The 24,253-nt window shown below is 31.7% G+C and overlaps 1 protein-coding gene across 4 annotated transcripts in view; it reads left to right on the forward strand.

Annotated features, from left to right (window-relative positions):
• Window positions 1–2,273: 2,273 nt before the first annotated feature.
• LOC149554468 (agamous-like MADS-box protein AGL11) overlaps window positions 2,274–24,253 on the forward strand; it is a 51,819-nt gene continuing 29,839 nt past the window's right edge. For 2 of the 4 annotated variants that reach the window (XR_016365235.1, XM_089833478.1), the window contains exons 1-2: window positions 2,274–2,430; window positions 2,556–2,764. Coding sequence is in view for 3 of the 4 variants with exons in the window: in XM_089833478.1 (XP_089689604.1) it covers window positions 2,583–2,764 (182 nt within the window). In the remaining variant the exon portion in view is untranslated. Of the gene's footprint in view, window positions 2,431–2,555; window positions 2,765–5,573; window positions 6,176–24,253 lie in introns of those variants that run through there. The other 2 variants (XM_089833476.1, XM_089833477.1) reach the window with 2 other exon arrangements.

Below are 24,253 nucleotides of genomic sequence, written 5' to 3' on the forward strand. Positions count from 1 at the left end.
CTTCTTCTCTTTCATCCTCACTCTCTTCTATTATAGTGAGATTCATCCATTTACACATTTACTCTTGCAATGATTGCATTTTCCTCTTGAGGACTCAAACCTCAAGTGCAACACCTCGAGCACCACATTCTCATCAACGAGGGATTTTCACATTTCCATTGAAAACGTACTAAAAATTGCCTCACAATTAGTGATATATCCACATGCTTATGCCATACCTCTATCTTGTTGCAAACTTCCTCCCAATTGATGATCTCTTTACACACTCAAGACCTCTCACTTTCATACCATAGGATACACACAATAGAAATACAGAAGAAACACAAATTAAGATAAACAAATATTGGCTTCTTATTAAATAAAACATGAAAACCCACATGGTCACCTTAATTTCAAAAGTCTACAAGAAAAATTAAAAATTATTATCTAGAAGTACCCTAGATAACTTATGAGAGCTCCTTATATGGCAACCCTTGAGGCTGGCTATCCTCATATTATATTTTAATACATAGAATTGCCCAAGGAAAATTAAAAATTGCATTTTGGGATGGGTCCTTTTCTGGAGACCATAACTAACATACCATTGGCCCAGTGGAATATTATAACCCATTTTTGGAATCCTTAGCTAAAGATGTACAATGGATTATTCAAACAAGCATCCATTAAATGAGGTTTTGCTTTGTTCTAGAGCCATTTAGGCCTTCATCGTTGGATGTGAAGTTTAGATAGCCAAACTCCATACGACAAATTGATAATAATTGCACTCATATATATGATTTGAAAATAAAACTCATATGTCAGGTTGATATGTTAAAGATGAACCCTCACATATTAGATTAGAATAATCACAAGATATAATACCAAATTACAAAAATGAACAAGTTCCAAAAATAACAACTTCGCTGAGGAATAGCCCTTATTGCAAACACAAAATAGAAAAGTTAAAAGTAACATTATTTTGAGTTAATGCAAGATTTCCCTTACACCACTCTTGCATAAAAAAGTAAATATAAAATTCTTTCTAACCTAAAACAAAATATGATTTAAATTTAATATTTAAATATCTTCATAGTTAAATAAAAAGATTTATCATACAAAATATCATAGAAACAAAGAATGCCACCCATTTGAGATAAAAGAATTTGGCAATAGATATGATCTAATCAATAGACCCTTCCCTTTATGATTATAGGAAAATCCATGAGATTCATGAATTAATTACAAAAGCAATAATTTTAAAATTGAATACATACATAATTTATCTTATTTTCACTAGCAATCTTTCCCTTACCCTAAACAAGATTAGAAGAAATAGATTGAAGTGGAGAGACCTTTACATTACAATCAATATCTTCCCATTTTATATTTTCAGGCTTAATCAAATTTGTACATGAGAATTTTAAAGTGAGAATGTATGTTTTTCATTTACAACTCACTCACCTTTTTGTAAAACTATTTAAGGAATGCAAATAGATGAAATTGGATGGGGTGACAAATCTTGCATAGATTCATCTTCCCATCATACATAATTGCTTCTAATGTTATCAAAATCCATACTTATGGATGTTAGTCATTTGTAGAACCCTATTAAATTTTATTTTATTATTATTAATAGTCCCTTCTATATTAATTAAATATTAGAAATATTGATGTACAGAAAAGGAAACCACAAAATATATTACGTGAAAGTAAATATTGTTTGTATGTTTGATTATTAGTAAGACCTCTCTTCCTAAACAATACAAAATATTAAATTTTTCAATTCATTTATTTACTTGGTCTTTAAATTTCAATAATATATTTACTCATTCAAATATATAAAAATATATTTCAAAACATAAATAAAATACAAATATTATATTCATTTTAAATAAAAACACATCTAACTCCTAACTCCCAAACATGCTTAGTGTCTTTAATTAATCAACCCATGTCATGCTTGACTCACATTAAAATTTCTATATATTCCATCCACATCATATAATTTTTGTGGATAAGTTACATCCTCTTGAAATAAAAATGTGTGGAGGATATTATTATTGTTCTTATTAATATGTTATATCCTTAGAGGTCTCTTTATTATTAGCATTATAATTATTAAATGTCATTGTGATCGAAAAGAGTGCTTAGTAGAGTAAAATTCCATTTTTCTATTATTGGTTTCACATGGGCCATGGAAGAATGTCGCCATCGTACCTGCCTCTGGTCAGACAGTCAATTATTCCTTCAACGAATGCTCTACATTTTTTCAGTTACCACATTAAAGAATTACCTGCGAACCTTATCCTAATCTTCAAAGTAACATAAAATCTTCTAAACCAATTCGGTGAGGTAAATTCCTTACACAATCAGATCAGAAGCATAATAGCAATAACAATAACAACAATAATAATAATAATTCTCTGCTCAGTCGACGCATATCAATTGAAGGTGAGTTGGGATGTATGATTATCAACCAGTGGACATGAATTTAGGCGATTCATATAAGATTTACATATGTTTTTGTGCTTCATAATGGGGATTTTTAATGAGCTGAATGGATTTGGTTTGATTAGGTTGAGAGTTGCTCGAAAGCACTAATCATGGGGCGAGGGAAGGTTGAGCTGAAAAAGATAGAGAAGAGGACGAACAGGCAAGTTACTTTCTGTAAGAGGAAAAGTGGATTGCTAAAGAAGGCCTGGGAGCTCTCTGTGCTGTGCGACGCAGAAGTGGCTCTCTTTCTCTTCGCCAACACTGGCAAGCTCTACGAGTTCTCCAGTCACAGGTACTTTCCATAACTTCCATATATCCCATATTTGACCTCATTCCTCCTGTTCATTATTCTTATTCATTTTAGGTAAATACCTGGAGCTAGATTATTGCAATTATTTCTGTAAACCTTAAATCTCCAGTGTAGTAAACTCGAAGGAAAGCTTGAATTACTTAGTCTTAGTTAATGCTGATAAAGTGTGCGAAAAGGCTCACGGTGCCCCAACATGATATAAATCAAACTTCCAATTATTCGAACACTCCTCTTCAAGAAATATTTAGGGCATGAAGTACACATATTAATAATTCATGCGCAATATTGACCGAAATAACGTATATTACTAAATAACGTCATTTAGCTTCCAAAAGTATGGAGTGGGACACACTGTGTTGTTCCATTTTAGCATTTATCAGCTTCCCAAATCACCTCTGGATTAATCGGTTCTCTGATTTTTGTTTTGTATGTTGAGCTCTGCATTTAAAAATATAGGAAAATTTTACAACACTAATGGAAGAATTTAGAATTGAAACTAAAAGGGAGCAGTTATGGGAAGGAATCCCTTTTTCCAAAAAAATGTACCCATCAAGTTCGATAGGTTTGGCCGAAGTTTCGCCTTTCCCACCTTATGGAAAGCAAAATACAACAATTACAAATTGAATGACATCAATCCAAACCAGGGAGATATCAAAGTAATGAGAAACTTCATTTCGAGCACGAAATATATGGGAAGGTTTTCAATAAACATGTTAAATTCATATAATCTAATTATAGATTGTTCAGTAAATTGATAAAATATAAATATTATTTGATTTATAAGAATTAATTTTCCTTCTAATTAATGTATATGTAAATCCACAAAACTCTTTTTTCAAAATATAATTTGAGTTTGTAACAACAATCTTCGAAGAGCCTAATTGTTTCACATAGTTAGCAAGAAAACAATATTTCCACGCATTGTTCAGACTTTAAATCATATATAAAAAAATCTTTTTAATTTTATTCATAAATATTTTATAAACAAATAAAAAATAATTCTGTTGCTAAATATCCATCTTATATTTTTGGATATTTACTAGAAAGAAGTTCTACACACTACTAATAGATATGTACACTTTTAAAAATGTTCTATAGAAAACAAACATATTTCAAAATATCTTATGAACGTTGGCATGGAAGAACAAAATGCTGTCTATTAAATACCTAAAGGTGTTTGGAAACAAATGTTATATCCCAAGAGATGAAGATAATATGGATAAGTTTGAGGTCAAATTTGATGAAGACATATTTCTAGTCTATACCTTGAGTAGAAAGCCATATCAATGTTACAACAAAAGGCTATAAAAAGTTCTAAAGATTGAGAATGTGAGAGTTGTTGAAGACTTTCAAAAAATGTCTCTGAATTTAGGCTGATTCAGAGGAAAGAAGGAAGAAGAATGCACAATGACATTTGTTTCATCTAGTAAGATATCAAAGTATGTATAGAGGTATTATTCTAGGATATACATTATTTGTGGTAATAGAAAAAGAGTTTCTACTAGGAGTAGCATAGAAAGTGAAAAATCATTCTACTATTTTCTTCTAAACTTTGAACAAAAAGTTGTGAAAAATGATTTCCATGACCCTAGTGGGATTGAAGCAATGAATGAAGGGGCTAAATCAGATTGAAGATAATTAGACTTGGGAAATTGTTTCTAGACAAAAAGAAAAGAATGTCAATAGAAATAAGTTAGAGAAGAATCGAAAAGTGGTAAGAAACAAATCTAGAGATGTATATAAAGCCTATTCATAGATTGAAGGTATATCTTTTGATGATGCTTATGGATTTGTTGGAAGAATGGTGGCTAGTAACAATTTTAGAATTCCTCGCTGGTTTGTTTTTTATTTTTTTGATATGAACCATTAGGGGAACTATTTGGTTGTGTGTTGGTTAACAGCTAGTTTTGTGCTAGTTGTCATCAGGTTTTTTATGGTTATTCTACCAGTGTTGTAAAGGCCTAGCCCCTTGGCTTTTCGCTGATCTTTTATCAAAAAGAATTTTAGAATTTCTTTTTCTATAAAATATATGTCAATTTGACATTACTAAATTTTAAGGTGAAAGAAGAGGTTTTATTTGAACAACCTAAAGGTCTCAAATAAGAGATAGATTTAGATGCAGTTCTCACATTGAGGAAGACACTTTATGTATTCATGTAGTATTTGAGCAATCAAAATTTCAAGAAGTATTGGGCTAGCATGAACCTATAACTGAAAGATGATATCGATAGAATTCTAATTTTTGTTGTGTATGTTGAAGATATTATCATTAGAGTCAAAATAACCTATATTTCAAGTGAGCCAAAATTTAAATGGTAAATTTATCATTAAATTTAAGCATGTGAAGGAGATTTTGAATAAATTTAGGTTACAAAACTCACTAGTTAGTAAACACACACACACACACACACACATAAAAGAAATTTGACAAAGAAATGTAATTCAATAATATTAAATGCAAGAAAATATAGTTCAATAGTTGAAGGTCTTCTATATGTGATACTCATTTCATATATTAAATAATTAGATTTTATCAATAACCAAAAGAATTGCATCACGTATGTGAAAAGGGTTTTCAAATATTGAATAGGAATTGAGGATTATCTCCTATGGTATCCAAAATGATTCTATTTTACTTTGATGAAATAGACAAATGCTAATTAGGAAGAGTCTTTGAATGACTGAAATGGTTGTAGAAACTGAATGCAGCCACACAAAGAAAATAGAATAAAATAGAAATTTTTTACACAAGCTCCAACATGACTCTTGACTATGACTCTTCAACCCACAGATACTACAAGGGTGAAGATCCCAACAACAGTGCAAGTGGAGCACCATCTTCATCCTTTCTTGGCTTGTTTCTTGGGCGAGCTGAAAGCAAGCCTAGTGTTGAAATAGAATGTATTAGCACAATCTTCTTTTACACAACTATTATGGATTAAAGAGACGGGGATGAGTGTTTGTATCATCTCTCCCAGATTGTTCCACTTAATGTGTGACAATAAAGTTAATGTCAGGAAACCCTATAATACAGTGCAAAAAGAAAATCATATTGATATTACATCTCACTTTGTCCAATGTATATTTGTGATAGGAGAAGTTCAATTGGGGATAGCATACATATCCAGTAATATGTTGCGCAAAGATACATTTGAGTATCTTTCGGGAAACTCGGGCATTTTTCCCATTCGCCTTGTTTGGTAAGAAGCATCGGTCTGCGCATTGATCTAGTGCTTTTCACTTCAAATATTTCTAGATCGGTATTGGGTAGTTTCCTCATATATCATATGAGTGTAAAAGTTAAGGGGGACAAGTATTTGTCATCAGTGAAAATGTGAGGATGATAGTTCTCATTTTGCTGTCATTTATGTCAGTATGGTTGTTATTAGTGTCAAAATCCTTGTTCCAAACTCTAGTGACTTTTTGGTACATCCATATACATAAAGTAGGTGCAATAGTAGTGGTGCATTTGTATCTAGGCATTAATTATCCCTCTCACATATGGTAAGTGGTTCAATACCATTCTTTATTATTGGAATAGAGATAACTTTTTTACAATTGTATGTCTTGACAGTTGTTTGAATCATCTTGGTGATTACATGTATCTTATGTTTTGATTCAATCCTTTGCAAAACATATGAATAATTTTGGTTGGAATAATTTTTCCTACCAAGATTATCATATCTATTGACATCAAACATCATGGTAGTAATGTGATGATATTCCTAAGGATCATTGTATTACTAAAGTTGGTATTTCCTATTTTAAATTTACTTTATCCAACAAGTTTAGCACTAGAATATATATGTATAATTATTTTAAGAAGTAAATATATTCATGAACACGCAAGCATTCAAGTGTCCATATTAAAATTATGAACTACTCAAAAAAAATTGTCTCAAGGGGGTACAAACAATTCTTAAATAAAATTTATAGAGGTTAGACAATTTAATATATTTTACTTTTACACTTTATTCTAGTAGGAAGTGATCCTTTGTATTGGACGTGAGCCTTTATATATTTGGGGTGAGGCTATTTAGGAAGATAGCTTACCAATGGTACCCTTTCTTGTTGTATTAAATCACCTAATTGGTGTCACCTTAACCAGCATTGTTATCCATTTAATGAGAATAAGATTCTTCATTTTTTTCAATATCCTTTTTTTTCACATAAAAATTTGGTTTTCCTTTTTTCTATACATACGTATTTTTTTCATCATTATCTTTTTATGGTGTATTGTTGTGTTGTAACTAGAATATCTTAAGTGGTAGTGGATGTATAATAAGGGCTTACAAAAATATGGAAAGACTTGTAGGTTGTGTAGGAATAAATATTTAACTATCTTCTTAGTTATTCATCTTGTTGAATAGTTATGATGCCTTTTTCTTTATCATTAAATATATGAGGTTTAATTATAAATCCTTCAAAGTTTCTGAGATCTCAACACAACTGATTCAACCCCATTCTCTTAGTTGTGTATATACTTCTATTCTAATAATTGGAATCATAATTATGTTCATCGTTTGAGGCTCAACAACTTTAGGACATTAGAATGATAACTTTCAAGAACGATAGTTTTAGGTTTTATGGTAATAACTATTCCTAGTAGTTAGATTAGATGAAGAAACATAGTTTGTCTTGAAAATTAGAGTTAATAGATTATTGAAATGCTCTACACTACTTTTAATTTCAAACAAGCCACTAGATATGAGAAGAAGAATTTTAGTGCAATTATTAGAGACTCTCTCTAAAAGGAAAATTTATGTGAACATAGTGTAAATGTTGATCCTGAAATGGAAGTTGATTCCCTAAATATCAAAAAAGGTGAAAATGCCAATTCATTCATTTGCAATGAGTGAATAAAAGTATTCATGAAAATGTTGGTAATGTTATAGGATCCCCACCTCATATATTTAAAATAAGGTTTACACTATTTAGGAAATATAGGACAATATATGTAGTGATATATGTTCTGTTTCTTGGAAATATATTCTTTTAGATTGCTAAATCTAGTGATGCCTTACTAAAGGTTGAAGCTACATTCAAGATTCTATTTTAAGGAACACAAAAAAATTAAAATGCGGTGATTTCATCACATGAAATAAAGGATTAATGGGAGTGAGATTTGGAATAAATCATTTAGAAACAAAGAAAACTTCAAATACTTGAAGCACTAATTGCTAGGAGCTTAACAATGGGTTCTAGTAAGTATGAAGGATAAATACCTTTCACATGACTCATTTTAAAAGATTCATTATTTTACAACAAGGAACTCTTGTAGGATCCTAAATCTTAAAGGTTATTAGTCTGTACATAAAGAATAGTGTCACATTTGTAATGGAGTAATTGACAAAGAATCTAAAAAGAGACTAACAATGATGTAGAATGGGGATTTATTACTATCAAGAAAGGATATCATAGAGCTACCATGGATGGAGAAAGATTAATGATATTTCATTTGGAGGAATGAAAAGTTAGGGTCATTGAGAGTGGATGTTCACATGATATAATACGAGAGAAAATAATATTGGTCAAGTTAGTCAGATATGATGGTGGTATTTCTAGGTTTAGTGACATAATTCTTTGTGTAATCAAAGGCAGAGGATCAATTAAGCTTGATGGTAACACTAATATAAATTTGGATATGCACATTGAATTCTTAAATAATAGCATTTTGATATTTTGCAAACTAATTTACCAGTAATAAGATCAAAAATTCAAGCATGGAAAATACAAAATATTGGAAATCTTAGGGAATGAGATTGTGCCAAGTACTAAATCAAGTGCTACAATCCTTTTATTGACTAGAACTAACAAGAGATACATAATTTTTAATGTTAATGATAAATAATAATGGAATCAAAGGATGTGTCATGTAAATTTTGATAATATTGTGAAGGCAATTCATACAAGTGCCATTAGGTATTCACCAAAGTTGACAAAACATGGTCAATCCTATTTGTAAGGGGTGTTTGATTGGAAACACAAACTAGAGAAATTATAGTTCAAGGGAAAAATTCATTGATCAAAAGAAAGTCAATACATATTATGCATAATGAATTGTGTAGTCTATTTAGGACTAAAATTAAACGTGGAGATAGATTTTTTCTTTTTTTTTGAGATGTCATTTCAAGGATGATGTAGGTTACCCTCCAAAGAGTTAAATTTGAAACTATTGAGAAGTGAAAAATTATTATGGAAATCTTTAAGCTAAACAAAAGATAAAAAGTGAAATTCATGAGATCAAATAGTCATTGTCAATTAACATACAATGGGTTCTATGCACATTTTTAATGACTATTAGTTAAATTAATAATCATTGGTTATAAACATTCCATAACATTTTGGACATGTAGAAAAAAGAATTATAAAAATATTATAATGATCTAGGACCATGATAATATAATGGAATGTATCATATGTTGGAACTACAATTAGAGAAATATTCATGTTTTCATTGATGTCAAACCTTATTGGTAACATAATTTCTATCTGAGTAGAGTATCATATCAAGATGATTGGTGAAGATGAGTTCAGAAAAAAGAGATAACAAAAGGACCTAGAGGAAAGGTTGAGTTATGAGAAACTACAATAAACACTTGATCAATTAGACCTTGAAAAGAAACTATGATTGTTTAAACATAAGCCAATTGGAGAAAATAGTTGTATTGAAGCCTATAAGAAATTATCAATAGAAGACCAAATGCATAGGCTTGACTATGCAAAAGTATAGAAGATTAAGGAACTATAATATAATGTTGAGTGAAGCTATTGTGGATCAAGAGACATTATAACCTGAGTAGAATATAGTGTTGATGAAGCATCAATATTGAATGAGTATCATAAGGTATGGTCAACATAACATCTAGTATTGAGTGATAAATTCAGCAACAACTAAGGGTCAGAATCTAAGGTTGGCCGACTGACAAAAAATTTTAGCTTGTGAGAAAATTTTGATTTTCATCTAACACAATTGAATTCTTGGAATATGGAAAGCATGTTGAAGATAAAAATGGATGACCTAGACTATTTACTATAGAAAAAATTGTGTTTGAGCATTTCTATGCATGGATTCAAAGAGAAGTTTGAATAAGCTTCGAGAAGAGAAAATAAGAAATGAAAAGATGGAAGGATTTGATGAATATGACCAAACCCTAAGATCTATGATGATGTTTATGTAGAACAAGATAAGAACTATGTATTTAAGGAGGCATAAGGGTGACCTAAAAAAGTGAACAAGCATATGTTTTGTTCATGGTATTAATTGGAAAACTTAATTAGGAGGCTAAGAAGAGTTATGAAGAAGTGATATGTGATCACTTGAAGGAGTGCCAAGAAGATCAAAGATATAGATGATAGTGGAGGCCAGTAAGTGTATCAGTATATGGTCTACATTATTATTTGTATTTTCAAAGTGCATTGTTTTTAGTAGATCAACCTTTTGTTACTTTTCAACCACTGAATCAGTTTGAAATTCTTTAATCAAGGTTTACCTAAAATTCATTTGAAGTCCTCTAATCAAGGTGACATTCTAATGGAATGTTCTAAATCACTTTGACAAGGCCACTCCTAATAGGGTGATTAAATCATTTAACATGGTCACATTCAATAGTGTGTTTTGTAACCTTTAATAGGGATGGCTCCTCACAAAGCTCACTTTAGAAGAGTGCAAAATTAGTAGCATGTTACTAGTGGTTTTTCCAAAATTGGGCCTTCCTATTAAATCCTAGTTGCATAATTGTCTAGATGTTATATGAGATGTCTTATTGTTAATATTTTATATTATGTAAGTTTGTTACTATTAGGATAGTGGACCACAAGTTTTATGTTACTAATTATTTTCTATAGAGAGTAAGCTACTTACTGATTAGACAAGAAGTATTTGAAGTGATTAAAAGTTTAATTGGTACATCTAGACTTGAGGTGAGTAGAATCCCCCATCTCTCTTAGTTATTCTAATTTATTCTAATAATTGGTATCAAAGCATTGGTTCTTCGAAAAAAATGTTTGAAGGTACTTGAAGATAAAGGTCAAGATGTACAAAACGGAAATGCCAAGGCTAAACAAGGAGAACTTCCCTACATGGAAGAGTCTGATGAAGTTACATCTGACAAGAACTAGAGAAGGAGAAATATATTATGGGGAACATAAATATGTAGACATGCCATAGCCTCTAATAGATCAACAAATTAAAGAGAAGCAAGAAAACAATTAGATAATGTTAAAGATTTCATCCACCCTAAGCTATACCAAGTTTGATGATATAAAGGAGTGGACTAATGTCAAGAAAATGTTGGATAAATTGTACATTATCTATGGAGGAGACACAAATGTTTTAAGAGAAAAATCAAAAAGCTAGAGAAAAAAATTTGACGAGATTAGTATGATAGAAGGTGAAACAATTTATCAATACCATGGATGAGTCAAAGAGGTGGTAAATCTTGTAAATGGACCTAATGGAAAAATTCATGATGAAACTATGGTCAGCAAGGTAGTGAGAACATTGCTTCCTATATATGCTATTAGAGTTTCAGTAATACAAGAACTAAGATGTACATTTGGTAACAATCTAACTTTAGAAGGATTAGAACTTGTAGGATTGTTGCTTTTGAATTGTCAAACTTTGATAATTTTACTCTACTAATATTGAATTGCTTTTTAGATCTCAATTAGTTCTTCATAGGAAAGAAAAATAAAATGTGTGAGTATTGAGAGCGATATCTTTGATGATGATCTTGATGAGCTTGGAGTATTAATGGCTAGAAGACTTCCAAGAGGAAAAGGGAAATTCAAATGTAAACTTTCTATAATATGTTTTCTATGTAAAAGAGTTAGTCATACTACTGCAAGATGCTTTGACAAAGAAGACACAGATGATAGGAGGGAAAGAAAGTACAAAGGAAGAAGATATTACATAGATAATAGAAGAAATACAGACTACAAAGAAAAAGTTAAGAAATATTATTATATTGTTTAAGAAGAAATTAAGAAGGAACTCATAATAATGATGAAGAAGTTGTCCATGTTGCTATGAAAGATGATTCTGATGAAGATGAGAAACCTACATTAAATTTATATGTGAGTAAAGGTGATATATAGATAATTGATATGACTACTCTCAACACATTACTGTTGATAAAAGTAAGTTTGAAACCTTGGAACTATAAAGGTGGCTCTATCAAGTTTGGTAATGATGAACCACATCTTGTGAAAGGTAAAGGATGATGCAAGAGCATCCTATGGTAGTTTGCAATCCTACACATTGGAGGGATTTTGGGTTTGGAGTTGAGGGTGTGGTCCCCAATGGAGGGGTTCTTGGTTATTACTAAGTGCAATGTTGGCTGAGGGACTCGTTAATAGAAGGATCTTTACACATACTATTTATCAGCTTATACAATTTTTCTCAACACTGTCTGCAGTTCTCAACATTTGAACTATCTATTGAACATGTGTGGAACTTGACGATTCTTGTGGGACCTTGACAATGCTTGTGGTTTTTGTTGATGCTCAATAGTGTGACTTATGGAATAGATTTTTTGTTGATTGGATCAAATGATTTGGTGCATTTAATGTGTGAGGAGTGTGGTCATTACGTAAAGTAGTCATTGCAGTTTGTGTGGGCCTTTCTGGGTGTTGTTTATTCATCCTATGTGTATTTAATAGGTGTTTTAAGCATTCTAACACATTTGGAATTTAATATTTGTTGTAGGCTGAGTTGTGGATTAATTATACATTTAATGTATGGGTTTTCTTAATTTGTAACTTGCTAGGAAGACATGTGGTTTAGTCAGTATAAGCAAAGGATATTGTGGATTCTTGAATCATAATCATCTAGCATGGAGAAGAGGAAGTAGTTGAGAAGGATTGATGTTTAATAGAGTTAGTAGTTGAGGCTTTGGAAAGAAGGAGATTTCTTGGTGGCTTGAGAGAACAAGTTTAGATCTCATTGGAGGTTTCTACCAAAGTGTTGTTGGGTTATAGATCTGGGCTAGCTAGGGTTTGGGTTCCATATCGAGGGATCTTGTACAAATCACTTTCTTTGTATTTGGCCATAACCAAAAAGACCTTACAACTTGACATATTGCATGTAGTCATTTTTTAATGAATAAAGAACTATTTTTGGTAATGGATCTTGTATCTTGTATTGTATTTTTGGCATGTGGTTATTTTTTGGGAAGTGAATCACCACCTCCATTGAGGGATTTATTTAGTTTTGTACTCCATCAAATAGTATCAAAGTGAAGGTTTGATCTGGTTAGAGATTTTTTACATAGGGTTTTGGAAGTTTCCTCCAAGAAGATTCAACCCTAGGATGATTCAAGATCTCTATGATGCCATGGAAGTGAGGATTACAGAGAAGGCTAAAAGAGATTTCAAATCTTAGATGGAGTTGACGTAGAATGAGATCATGAGAGCTATTGCTAGTGTACTTAGGAATGTGGGTATTAAAGATGGTTATAAGGAAGTTCCAAATTTTTTTATAGTTGCTAGATCTAGTGATGAAGAAATAAGTGATTGCATGGAGAGACTTTTAAGAAATATGGTCAATCAATTTGATATATCTGGAGATCACTTAGAACTGAAACATAAGATGGATATGTCTAATTTATTTAGTACTTTGAATCCCAATGACATAATTGATTGGATTGGTGAGATGGAATAGTAATTTGAGTTAGAGGATACTAGGGATCTCTTGAGAGTGAGATTAGCAAAGAATAATTTGAAGGGACGTGCTAATTTATGGTGGAAAGAATTACATAGGGACAGAGAAGAAGAAGGTGAAATAAAGATCACTAGGTGGAGATTAATGATGACTAAATTGAAGCCTATGTTCATTCGTACTAATTTTGAACAATCTAAAATAGAAGTACTTGTCTATGAAAGATTATACTTAGGGCTCTACAAGTTGACTATTTGGTCTAGACATAGAGAACTTTCTATGTATAAGGTGGCTCAATACATTAACGATTTGAGATTTAATAGACATAACAAGGTTGGTATGCTAAATATTGATTCGATTGACAATTATTATAAGTATTCTATGAAGGTAGTAGATAAGTTGAAGAGGAGAGATCCATGTAGTTCCTAAGTGAAAGAGTAGCTTGATCACTTAGTAAAGGCTAAACAAAGTGTAGAAGGTGAACCAAAACCTATTGAACAGAGGAAGAGGATAGGTAGAGGTGAATTTAGAGGTACTATTTTCAATGTGGTGAAGAAGGTCATAGAGCTTCTAAATTTTCAAAAAAGACTTGTGATAGAAGAGTAATTATGATGAATGAAGTTGAAGACCATGTCAATGAACTTGAGAAGGAAGAAAATAATTTTTTGACTTTGCAAGTACTATTTGGAAAGAAGGTACTATAACCTTGTCAAATGAGTAATTCATTTAGGACTCATTGTAAATCTATTGGTAAAATATGCAATGTGATTAAGGATAGTGGTAGTATGGATAACCTAATTGGTAAGGACATGGTTCAAAACATTTTTTGAAGAGAGTAAGACATATTTGTCCTTATAATATTAGTCAGCTGCAAGATGAACATGATTTGGAAGTGAGGGAGCAATGTCTTGTTGATCTCAATATTCAGCAATATAAGGATCTAGTGTTGTGTGATATCAAGTGGACATGAGAAGTTGTCACATATTGCTTGCTAGACCTTGGAACTATGAAGGATTCTGATAGGATTAGAGATCAGCATAGAAAATAAACTTGTGAAACACCAAGGATGGATGTGAAGAAGTAAATAAAATAATTGTTTTTTTTTGTAAAGGATTGGAAGAAGTGGAACAAAGGAAAGGGTGTGAAATTTGAGTGCTTGGAGGACAAGTAGGTGAAGAAATAATTTGGGATTTATGTGTTGAATTCAAGAAGATGTTCCTCCAGCTACTAAGAACATATTTTCACACCTAGGGTGTCTAATGTAGGAGCATCATACAGTAGTTTGTGATCCAAGATGTTGGAGGGATTTTGGCTTTGGAGTTGAGGGCTTAGTCACCAAAGGAGTAGTGCTAGTCTCTACTAGGTGTAGTTTTGGTTCAGGGAATTAATTTTCAAATGAGCTCAACATATACTATTGCAAATATTATACTATGTTTCTTAGTACTCTCTATAGTTTTTGACAACTATTGGCTATTTCGCACCTATGCAACATAACAATCCTTGTGGGAGCTTGATGATGCTTGTCGATTTTGTTGATGCTCATCAAGTGTCTTGTGGGATGGAATTCTTATGGAATCAATCAACCAACTTGGTGCATTTAATATGTAAGGAGAGTGATTGTGACATGGAGCAGTCATAGGTGAGCCTATTTGGGTCTTTTTTATTTGTCTTATCTGTATTAATGGATTTTTTTAGCCTTCTAAGGAATTTTCTATTTAATATATGTTGTAAGCCAACTTGTGTCTTAGTTAGGTATGAGTAGAGGGTATTTTGGAGTATTTCAAATCATAATCATCCAACATAGAGAAGCGAAAGTAATTTAGAAAGAGTGAAGTGTAGCAAAGCTAGTAGATAAGGCTTGGGAAACAAGAAGATTGCTTGGTGGCTTGCAAGCACATGTTTAGATCTTGTTAGAGGTTTATAATAGACTATTGTTGTTTTATAGATCTAGATAAGCTAAAGTTTGAGTTTGATCACAAGGGATCTTCCAAAACTATTTCTTGCTTTGGGTTTGGCCTAACTAAAAAGTCTTTATAGCCTAACATAATCACATAATCTTTTGTTTTATCAATAAACCATTGAGTTTTGTATCAGATCTTGGATCCTGTGTTATATTTCTAATATGTGGTTATTTGCTAGCAGCTCGATCACCTCCATTGGGTGTTCATTTGGTTCTCCACTACAACAAAGGATCAATATAATTGACTGATAAGATCAAGTGCAATAATGTTTATTCAGTTTAAGTACTTGAATATAATTTTTTAATCATTTCAAAGTTGAAAAAATCAAGGTATAGAGTTTAATTTTATCACAAGAAGGCGAAGGTATTTAATGCTAGTGATGAACTGATTGGAAGTGGAGGATAGATAAGAGTTAATTTTTTCAATCGAGATTTATCTAATGAGACATGCTTGTTCACAAAATATGATGTTAACAATATGGTTATGGATTAAGAGGTTATTCCATGTGAAATTTAATAATTTGGAAAGCATTAGTAAGAGGATTACCGAGATTGAAGAAATGTGATAATGCTATGTGTAAACAATGTTAGTTTGGAAAAATGACAAAGTCTAGTTTTAAGAGAAAAACATAATCATCAAATGATATTTTTTAATTGGTTCATACTAATCTTTGTGAACCTATTGAATTGCAAAGTGGCTATGGTGATAGATATTATGTTCTATTTGTTAATGACTATAATAGAATGATGACTGCAATGTTTCTAAAAGAAAAATATGACACTTTTCAATTTCTTGAGTGGTCTTTAGAAAGAGTTGAAAAGGAAATAGGTAAAACTCTAAAGTGTCTAAGATTTGAAAGAGGATGATATTTTATCTCTAATGAATTCAACATATTCTGCAATGGTAGAGGAATTAAGAAACAAATATTAACACCCAAAACCCCTCCACAGAATGGAATAGTTGAAAAAAAGAACATATTAATCATGGATTGTGTTAGAACATTGATGATGGAGAAGAATGTATCACAAAAATAGTGGAGAGAATCTTTAAATTATAACAGTCTATACTTTGAACTGAGTACAAGTCAAGAAAGGTACAAAATTAGACCCTTTGAGCTATGGTATGGTTATGCACCTATTGTGAAATATTTTAAAGTTTTTGGAAGAAACTTGATTCTAAAAGTGATGGTGGCATATTCCTAGGATAGCCAACTAGGATGAAACCTTATAAATGTTTGAATTCTAACACTAACAAAGTTGTGGAAAGTGAAAATGTGAAAATTGGTGAAAATTGATGAATATGTCGAATAGAATGAAGTAGAATGCATAAAGGAACCTGATGATTAAAACACATTCATATATGTCAATGATGGTGGTCCCTTACCCTTACCTAACTTAGTTAACAAGGCTACTAAGTACGAGAAAATTGTGAATGTTGAGTTGCAACAACTGGGTGCCAAGAAAAAAATTGTAGGTGTTGAATGTTAGCACTATGATGTTGAGATACAAGAAGAAGCTATCGAGCACAAAGAAACTAATTCAAAGAAACTAGAACTAGAAAAAGTGATACCAAATGAACTTGAATAAAATTTGAAGATGAACATGAAGAAGAAGAAAGAGGAGAAGATCCTACACTAGGAAAATAAGTGAGAAGACATCATGCATCTAAGAAAATCATTGAAAATAAAGATAGTGGAGTTATGAAAAGGATGAGACTAAAAAGAAATGTATGTTTACTTTGTGACTTTGAGCCTAAATCAGTAAAGGAGTCTTTGCACAATGAAGATTGGATTCAAGCAATGAATGAAGCAATAGAACAAATAGAGAAGAACAATACTTGGTCACTACTACCTAGACCAAAGGAGAAGAATCTTTTTGGAACCAAGTGGGTATTTAGGAACAATTAAAATGAGAAAGGAGAAGTAACAATGAATAAGAATAGGCTGGTATGTAAAGGATATGTACAAGAAGAAGACATTGACTATGGAGAAATATTTTCCCCAATAGGAAGATTGGGAGGAGTTACAACTCTCTTTGCATAATCTGTGCATACAAAGGATTTAAAGTATATGAAATGGATGTCAAATCTTCATTTTTGAATGGAATATTGGAAGAAGATGTTTACATTGAACAACTAGGAGGATTTGTTGACCCTATAAAAAATAACATGATATGTAAACTACACAAAGAACTATATGGATTGAAAGAAGCCCCTAGAGCATGGTATGAAATGTTGCATAACTATTTGGTAAAAAATGATTTTGCAAGGACCAATGGAAATAGTAATCTGTACTTGAAAACTAAAGGTGTTAAAGGGATAGTGTTAGCTGAAATACTTGTGAATGATATCATATTTGGAGGAAAAGATATATTATGAAAATAATTTTATAATGAGATGTAGAAGGAATTTGAAATGTCTATGTTTGGGGAAATCAAATTCTTTGTTAGTTTATGAGTATATCAAATGAAGGAAGGCCTCTATATTAGTCAATCAAAGTATATCAAGGACATACTAAAAACCTTTCAGATGGAAGATACATGAGTCAACACATCTATGGCTATTAGACATAAGTTGTCTAAGAATGATGATTCTACTAATGTGAACCAGAAATTATATATATCAATAATTAGGAAGCTACAATATGTTGTTTATAGTAGACTAGATATTGCATTAGCAATTGGAATTGTTGGAAGATTCTTTTCAAATACCAAGGAGAATCATATGATTGTGGTGAAAAGAATACTAAGATATCTAAAAGAAGGCTAATTTTTAAGAAACCCTCCTATGAAAAAAGATGTAAAATAATGGTGAACCTTTCATTATTTTGAAAAAAAAAAAATCTATTGGCAAATCTTTCAATTTTTTTATTTTGAATATTATTTATATTGGCTATTATTTTGGAATCATAATTTTTGTATAGAAAATATTAGTGAATCTCAATAATAATAGAAATTTCATTAATCACTATACAATATTACAAATGAAATTTGAATTTTTTTAAAATCATGGAATATTACAAGGATCATTATATTATATTTTAAATCAATAGCAAGAACTAAATATTGCTGATATATCCCTAAAGTAACTAATCATTATGATAATTATTGGTGAATGAATTTTAATTTCTCCAATAATATATAATATTTAGGTGAATCAAATCTAATCATATATCAAATATTATGAAAAATCTTTGGATATATTTTTTTTAATAAAATAGATTACTGAGCAATTTTCAATATTTTAGATCTAAAATTTATAAATATATGATGATTCAGGTTTCACTAAGTCCTAAATTATTAGCCAAATTACCAGCCAAAAATTTGTAAAATTAGCCAACTGATGAATATTAGCCACTAAAAAATGACTATGGACAATATTACAAAAAGAATGACAATTTTGAACTAGAAGTGTACTTAAATGTTGATTCACTAGGAAATGATGATAACAAAAAGAGTCCATGTGGTTGATCTTCCATTCTAGGAAAGAGACTAGCTTTACAAAAAAAAAAAGTGAAGCAGAATTGTACTTCACAATCAATAGTATATATTGAATATATAGCAATAGTGGTTAATTGTTCTAACATTGTGTGGATCACACAATGGTTAAAAGGAATGAAGGAATAAATCATTGATCTAGTTGTTATCTATTGTGATAATCCAAACACTATAAATATATCGAAGAACCTTGTATTTCCCATAAAGACCAAGCATATTTCAATCAAGTACGTTCCTTGAGGGAACTAGATCAAGACAAAGAAGTGAGATTGGAATATGTCAATACTAAGGATTAAATAGATGATATTTTAAATAAGGCTTTACCTAAGGTTGCACATGAGTATCTAAGAGTTAAATTCAGGGTGATTCCCCTAATTTAAGATACTTTAGCTAAGATGGATCTCTGCATCAAATGTGTGTTGAAAAAAGATTGTTTTGAAGTGTAGAACCTATAATGGAACAATAATTATTTTGTCAATGATGTCAAACCTGCTACTAGCTAGTGAGATAATTTCTTTTGTGTTTGAATACTATCATTTGATTGATTGATGAAGAGGAGTTGAAAAGATGAGATAATAAGAGAACCTAGAGAAAGGTTGAGTTATTTGGTGTATAAGAGGAGCACTGAGACCAAGTAGGACATTGATATTCTATTGTATTGTTTATCTAGTAAAAGTTTGAAATGAAACATTACTCAAGAACATACTAAAACAAGATCAAGTAAGAAGAGTTCCAGTCAAGCCTTGCCAAGAAATTAGTTCAAGCTAAGCATAAATTAGTGCAAGTTGAGCATAAAACTATGGCAAGCGGATGTCCAAACCTTATTATTTCTACCTTAATCCATTATTCCTTCTTCCCGCCTTCAATTGATATCCTCCTATTTTCTCTCTTGCAGATCTAAACCTTGGTGATTTACTATTCTATTATGGAATAAGTGTTGATTTCCTATATATATAGGAATCAACCCAAATGTGTTAGATTTTAGATAGTTAGAAGAAAGAGTTTATAAGAACAGACTGTTAAATTTTATAGTTGTGTTTTTATAGTTCTGTGTTATGTAATGAATTTTTGAAATCTACTGAAATATTTTTTGGCTTCTCTTTTGTGTTAGTAGTTTAGTGAAGCCGACCAAGGGGGCCTACTTGGAAGGTGGATTAGATTAGGATAGAATAGATTTATTTTTAAGCATTCTTAGTTTTACAAGTAGAAGTTGTAATCTCCTTCCTGTAGCATCACACTTTGCGAATGTTCCTATAACATATGTCAGAAGAGTTATAGTGGATGAACCGTGTTGGAATATTTGTTATCCTTTCATTACATTTCTAGTATTCATAGAGTTAAGTGTGTTAGTTTCCTATAGCAATACTATAAGTTCTTTTCCTTGGATTTTACTTTCCTCCAGCATAAGCTTAGTAACTCATTAAGAGACCTAGTGCACATACTATGCTGACTATTTTAAGCATACATCCCTAGGTTGACAAGATTAAATGCACCTCATAGTGGGAAAAATAGTCCTTAGTTTGAATATATTATTCCTAAGCATGGCCTAGAGCATGACTATGAGACACCTATTGTAAGGAAAATGATTTTTGGTTGGAAGCAAAAGAAGGATTGTCAATGTAAACTGGTCACAAGCATGGAGAACCAACATCTTCTAATTGAGTACGTCAAGATAGATGGAGATGATGAGCAAGCATTCTTTGTTGCTCAATGTCAAGGTATCCCTCAAGATCCCTTGAAAAATTCAAATTCATATGGTAATCAATGGAAAAACTGTAACCCCTAAGGACCTCCACAAAATCAACCCAATAGGAACAATGCTAGGCAAAACAACCCACAACAATCCCAATGGCCATAGAATTCCCAATCACCTTGGCCTAACCAATAGAGTAACCAATGGCTGAACCAAAAGGACTACTGGTAAAACCAACAACACTAATGGCAAACACTGCAAATGAATTGGCAGTCTACAAACCAATGGAGGGGATCCCATCAATGGCCTAACCAAAATACCAATGCTCTGTAATTACCAACTAAATTTCAACAACCTACTCTAATGCCACCACCTACAAATCTTTGACCTCAAAAGAAAACATAGTTACCTACACAACCTCATCCAAATCCAAATAGCCAATAGCCATAGTAGCCCATGTATAGTGTTGATGCTCAACAGTATCCTACTTACACTTTTGGTCTTGTAGATATACACCTGAGATCTAGTATGACTTTACCAGCACCTAAATTGCTTCTTATAACTAAAATACAAGACCCTCCTGCAACATCAGAACCCTCGGTTGCTAAAACCATTGACTCAACCAATGTTACTAAGTAAACCCCAGTGCAACTAGTAGTGGAAGCTCCTTTCCTAGAAAAGCTGATACAAAACAAACCTAAACAAACAGAGCAACAACATTTTAATATTGTTGATTAGCTGAAAAACATACATGTCCAAATACCTCTATTTCAATCTATTAAGGATGTTCTAGTTTATGGAAAAGCTATTAGGGAAGCCTACTTGAAGAAGCTTGGAAGGAAGAAAAAGGACCCCACCATAGTCCATGTTGTGGGACAATTGTCTAACATCATGTTAGGGAAATTGATCACACCCAAATATTCTAATCCAGAAATTCCAGTAGTAAATATTAGTATAAATGGTCAGTTTGTTAAAAATGATTTAATAGATCTTGGAGCTGTTATAAGTGTTATGACCAAGAATACTATAAGGAAGTCACAAATAGAAGGACTAAGGGCTACACCAACAATTCTGCAACTTGTAGATAGTTCTACTATTACCCCTGATGAGATGATAGAAAACATAGTTGTAACCTTAGATTCTCTAGAATATCCTATAGACTTCATGATTTTATCCCCCAAAGTTAATTTATTTGGTTACCCTGTCATCCTAGGTAGACCATGTTTGGCCACACTAATGCAAATATAAGTTGTAGATCAGGGAATATGACCATATCAAATGGCCAAGCAACAAAGAAATTTGATTTATATCCTCCAACCCAACCATTACTAGATCTAAGCACATCTATTTGGCCAAATTTAGGGGATGAAGAAGAAGAGTTAAATTCTATAGTAAAACTCATGATGTTGCATATATAATCTTTTTTTAAATTGCAAGAGGAAGATTTAGTACTTTAGAGTATCCTCACTAAGATTTGTGAGGTAGAAAAAAATGTATCTAAAAGTTTTGTGTTGGAATTAATAAAATATGATGAATGTGATAAGAATTTTACTTTTCTAAAAGAACCTGAAATTATTTATCCACTTTTACCTTGTGAATTAGAAGCAAGTCCAATCTTTGAAGAAACTATGATAGAGTCCACCACTATGTTGAACTGACTAAAGGTCATAATCTCCATGTTAATCCTAAATTAACACCCACATAGATGGAACAATTAAAGGAATTGCTTCAAAGGGATGAAAAGGCCTTTGCATGAGACTATAGTGATATGAAAGGGTTGAGTGTTACACTATGAACTCATAGGATATACACCAATATAGGCTATCTACTACTCTATTAACCCAAGAGAAGGATGAATTCAAGCCTTAGAGAGATAGTTAAAACTGAATTGCAAAAATTGCTTGATGCTAGTTTTATTTATCCTATATCTAATAGTAGATGGGTGTCACCACTGGTCATAGTGCCTAAAAAGGGAGGGAAATAGAGAATTTTTGTAGATTATAGAGAGTTGAACAAAGCTACCAAAAAGGAAAACTTTCCTTTACCATTCATAGACCAAGCTCTAGACACACTAGCTGGAAATAGGTATTTCTCTTTTCTAAATGGGTATAGTGTTTATAATCAAATGAATATTGCTATTGAAGATCAAGACAAAATCACATTTACATGTCCATGGGGTACTTTTGCATACTTTTTTTTTTACCATTTTCTTTATTTAATGCTCCTACAACATTCCAAAGAGCAGTTATAACCATCTTTGTTGATATATCACATGATTGTATGGAAATCTGCATGGATGACTTCACAACATTTGGAGTCATTTTTTAAGAAGAAATGGTGAATTATGGAAAGGTTTTGGTAAGGTGTCAAGAACATAATTTGGCACTTAATAGTGAAAAGAGTTTCATGCTCATCTAGGAAGGCGTAGTACTTGGTCATTTCATCTTAGTTGCAGAAATACAAGTGTATCCAACTAAGATAGAGGTAATTCAAACATTTCCCATACCTACAAAGTCAAAAGATGTAAGATCTTTTCTAGGTCATGCTGGATATTACAGACATTTCATTAAATATTTCAGCAAAATCGCTAGTCTCTTATATAAGTTACTCACAAAAGAAGCTAAATTTAGTTGGAAATCCAAATGTGATGAAGCCTTCTTGCAGCATAAGAAACTTTTGACTACAGCCCCTGCCTTACAAGGCCTTGATTGGAATTTTCCTTTTTACATATATATAGATGCCTTTGATTATGCCATAGGTGCAATCCTAGCACAACAATCCCAATATCCTGAAAATGCATTCCATTATATCAGTAAGAGCCTTCATGGACCAAAGCTAAACAACACTATGACTATAAAAAAATTGCTAGCAATAGTTTACATGCTGAACACATTTTGGCATTACATAACTGGCTATTCCATATTTGTTCATACTGATCATGCAGTGATTAAATATCTCATGAAAATATCTCCTATAACAGGAAGGTTAGCAAGATGGTTATCATTGTTGCAAAAATTTGATATAACTATTGTGGATAAGCATGGAAAAACCAATGTTGTAGCTGATTATTTATCAACAATCCATCTTGATGATAATGAGACTACCTTGGTAGATGATGCATTTATGGATGAAAATTTATTTCATATTGCTATTCAAACTCCATGGTATGTAGACATTACTAACTACATTGCAGCCAATTAAATACCAGAACATTTTTCTTACAAGAAAAAGAAGCTACTTGTAGAGAAAAGTGTATGTTTCTCCTAGATAAATAATCTCTTGTTCTATACTGGACCTGATCAAATTATGAGAAGATGTGTGAGACAAGATGAGACATATGAAATTCTACATGCATGTCATAATGAACCATGCAAAGGACACTTTTCAGCAAAGAGAACAACTTTCAAAATCTTGACAACTAGTTATTATTGGCCTATAGTTCACAAGGATGCAGTCAACTATACAAGGAAGTGTGACAAGTGTCAAAGGATGGGTCGACCAATAAGAATAGATGAAATGCCTCTTAATCCTTAAATGGTATTTGCATCCTTTTTCAAATGGGGCATGGACGTCATTGGTCCAATTGATCCTCCATCTAATGCAAAATCTTATATTCTTGTGTCTGCTGATTACCTAAAAAATGGGTTGAAGTTAAGGCTATGA

This window comes from Cupressus sempervirens, chromosome 5 (assembly GCF_028749045.1).
Source record: "Cupressus sempervirens isolate cs-2001-9-10 chromosome 5, ASM2874904v1, whole genome shotgun sequence".
NCBI classification, from domain to species: Eukaryota; Viridiplantae; Streptophyta; class Pinopsida; order Cupressales; family Cupressaceae; genus Cupressus; species Cupressus sempervirens.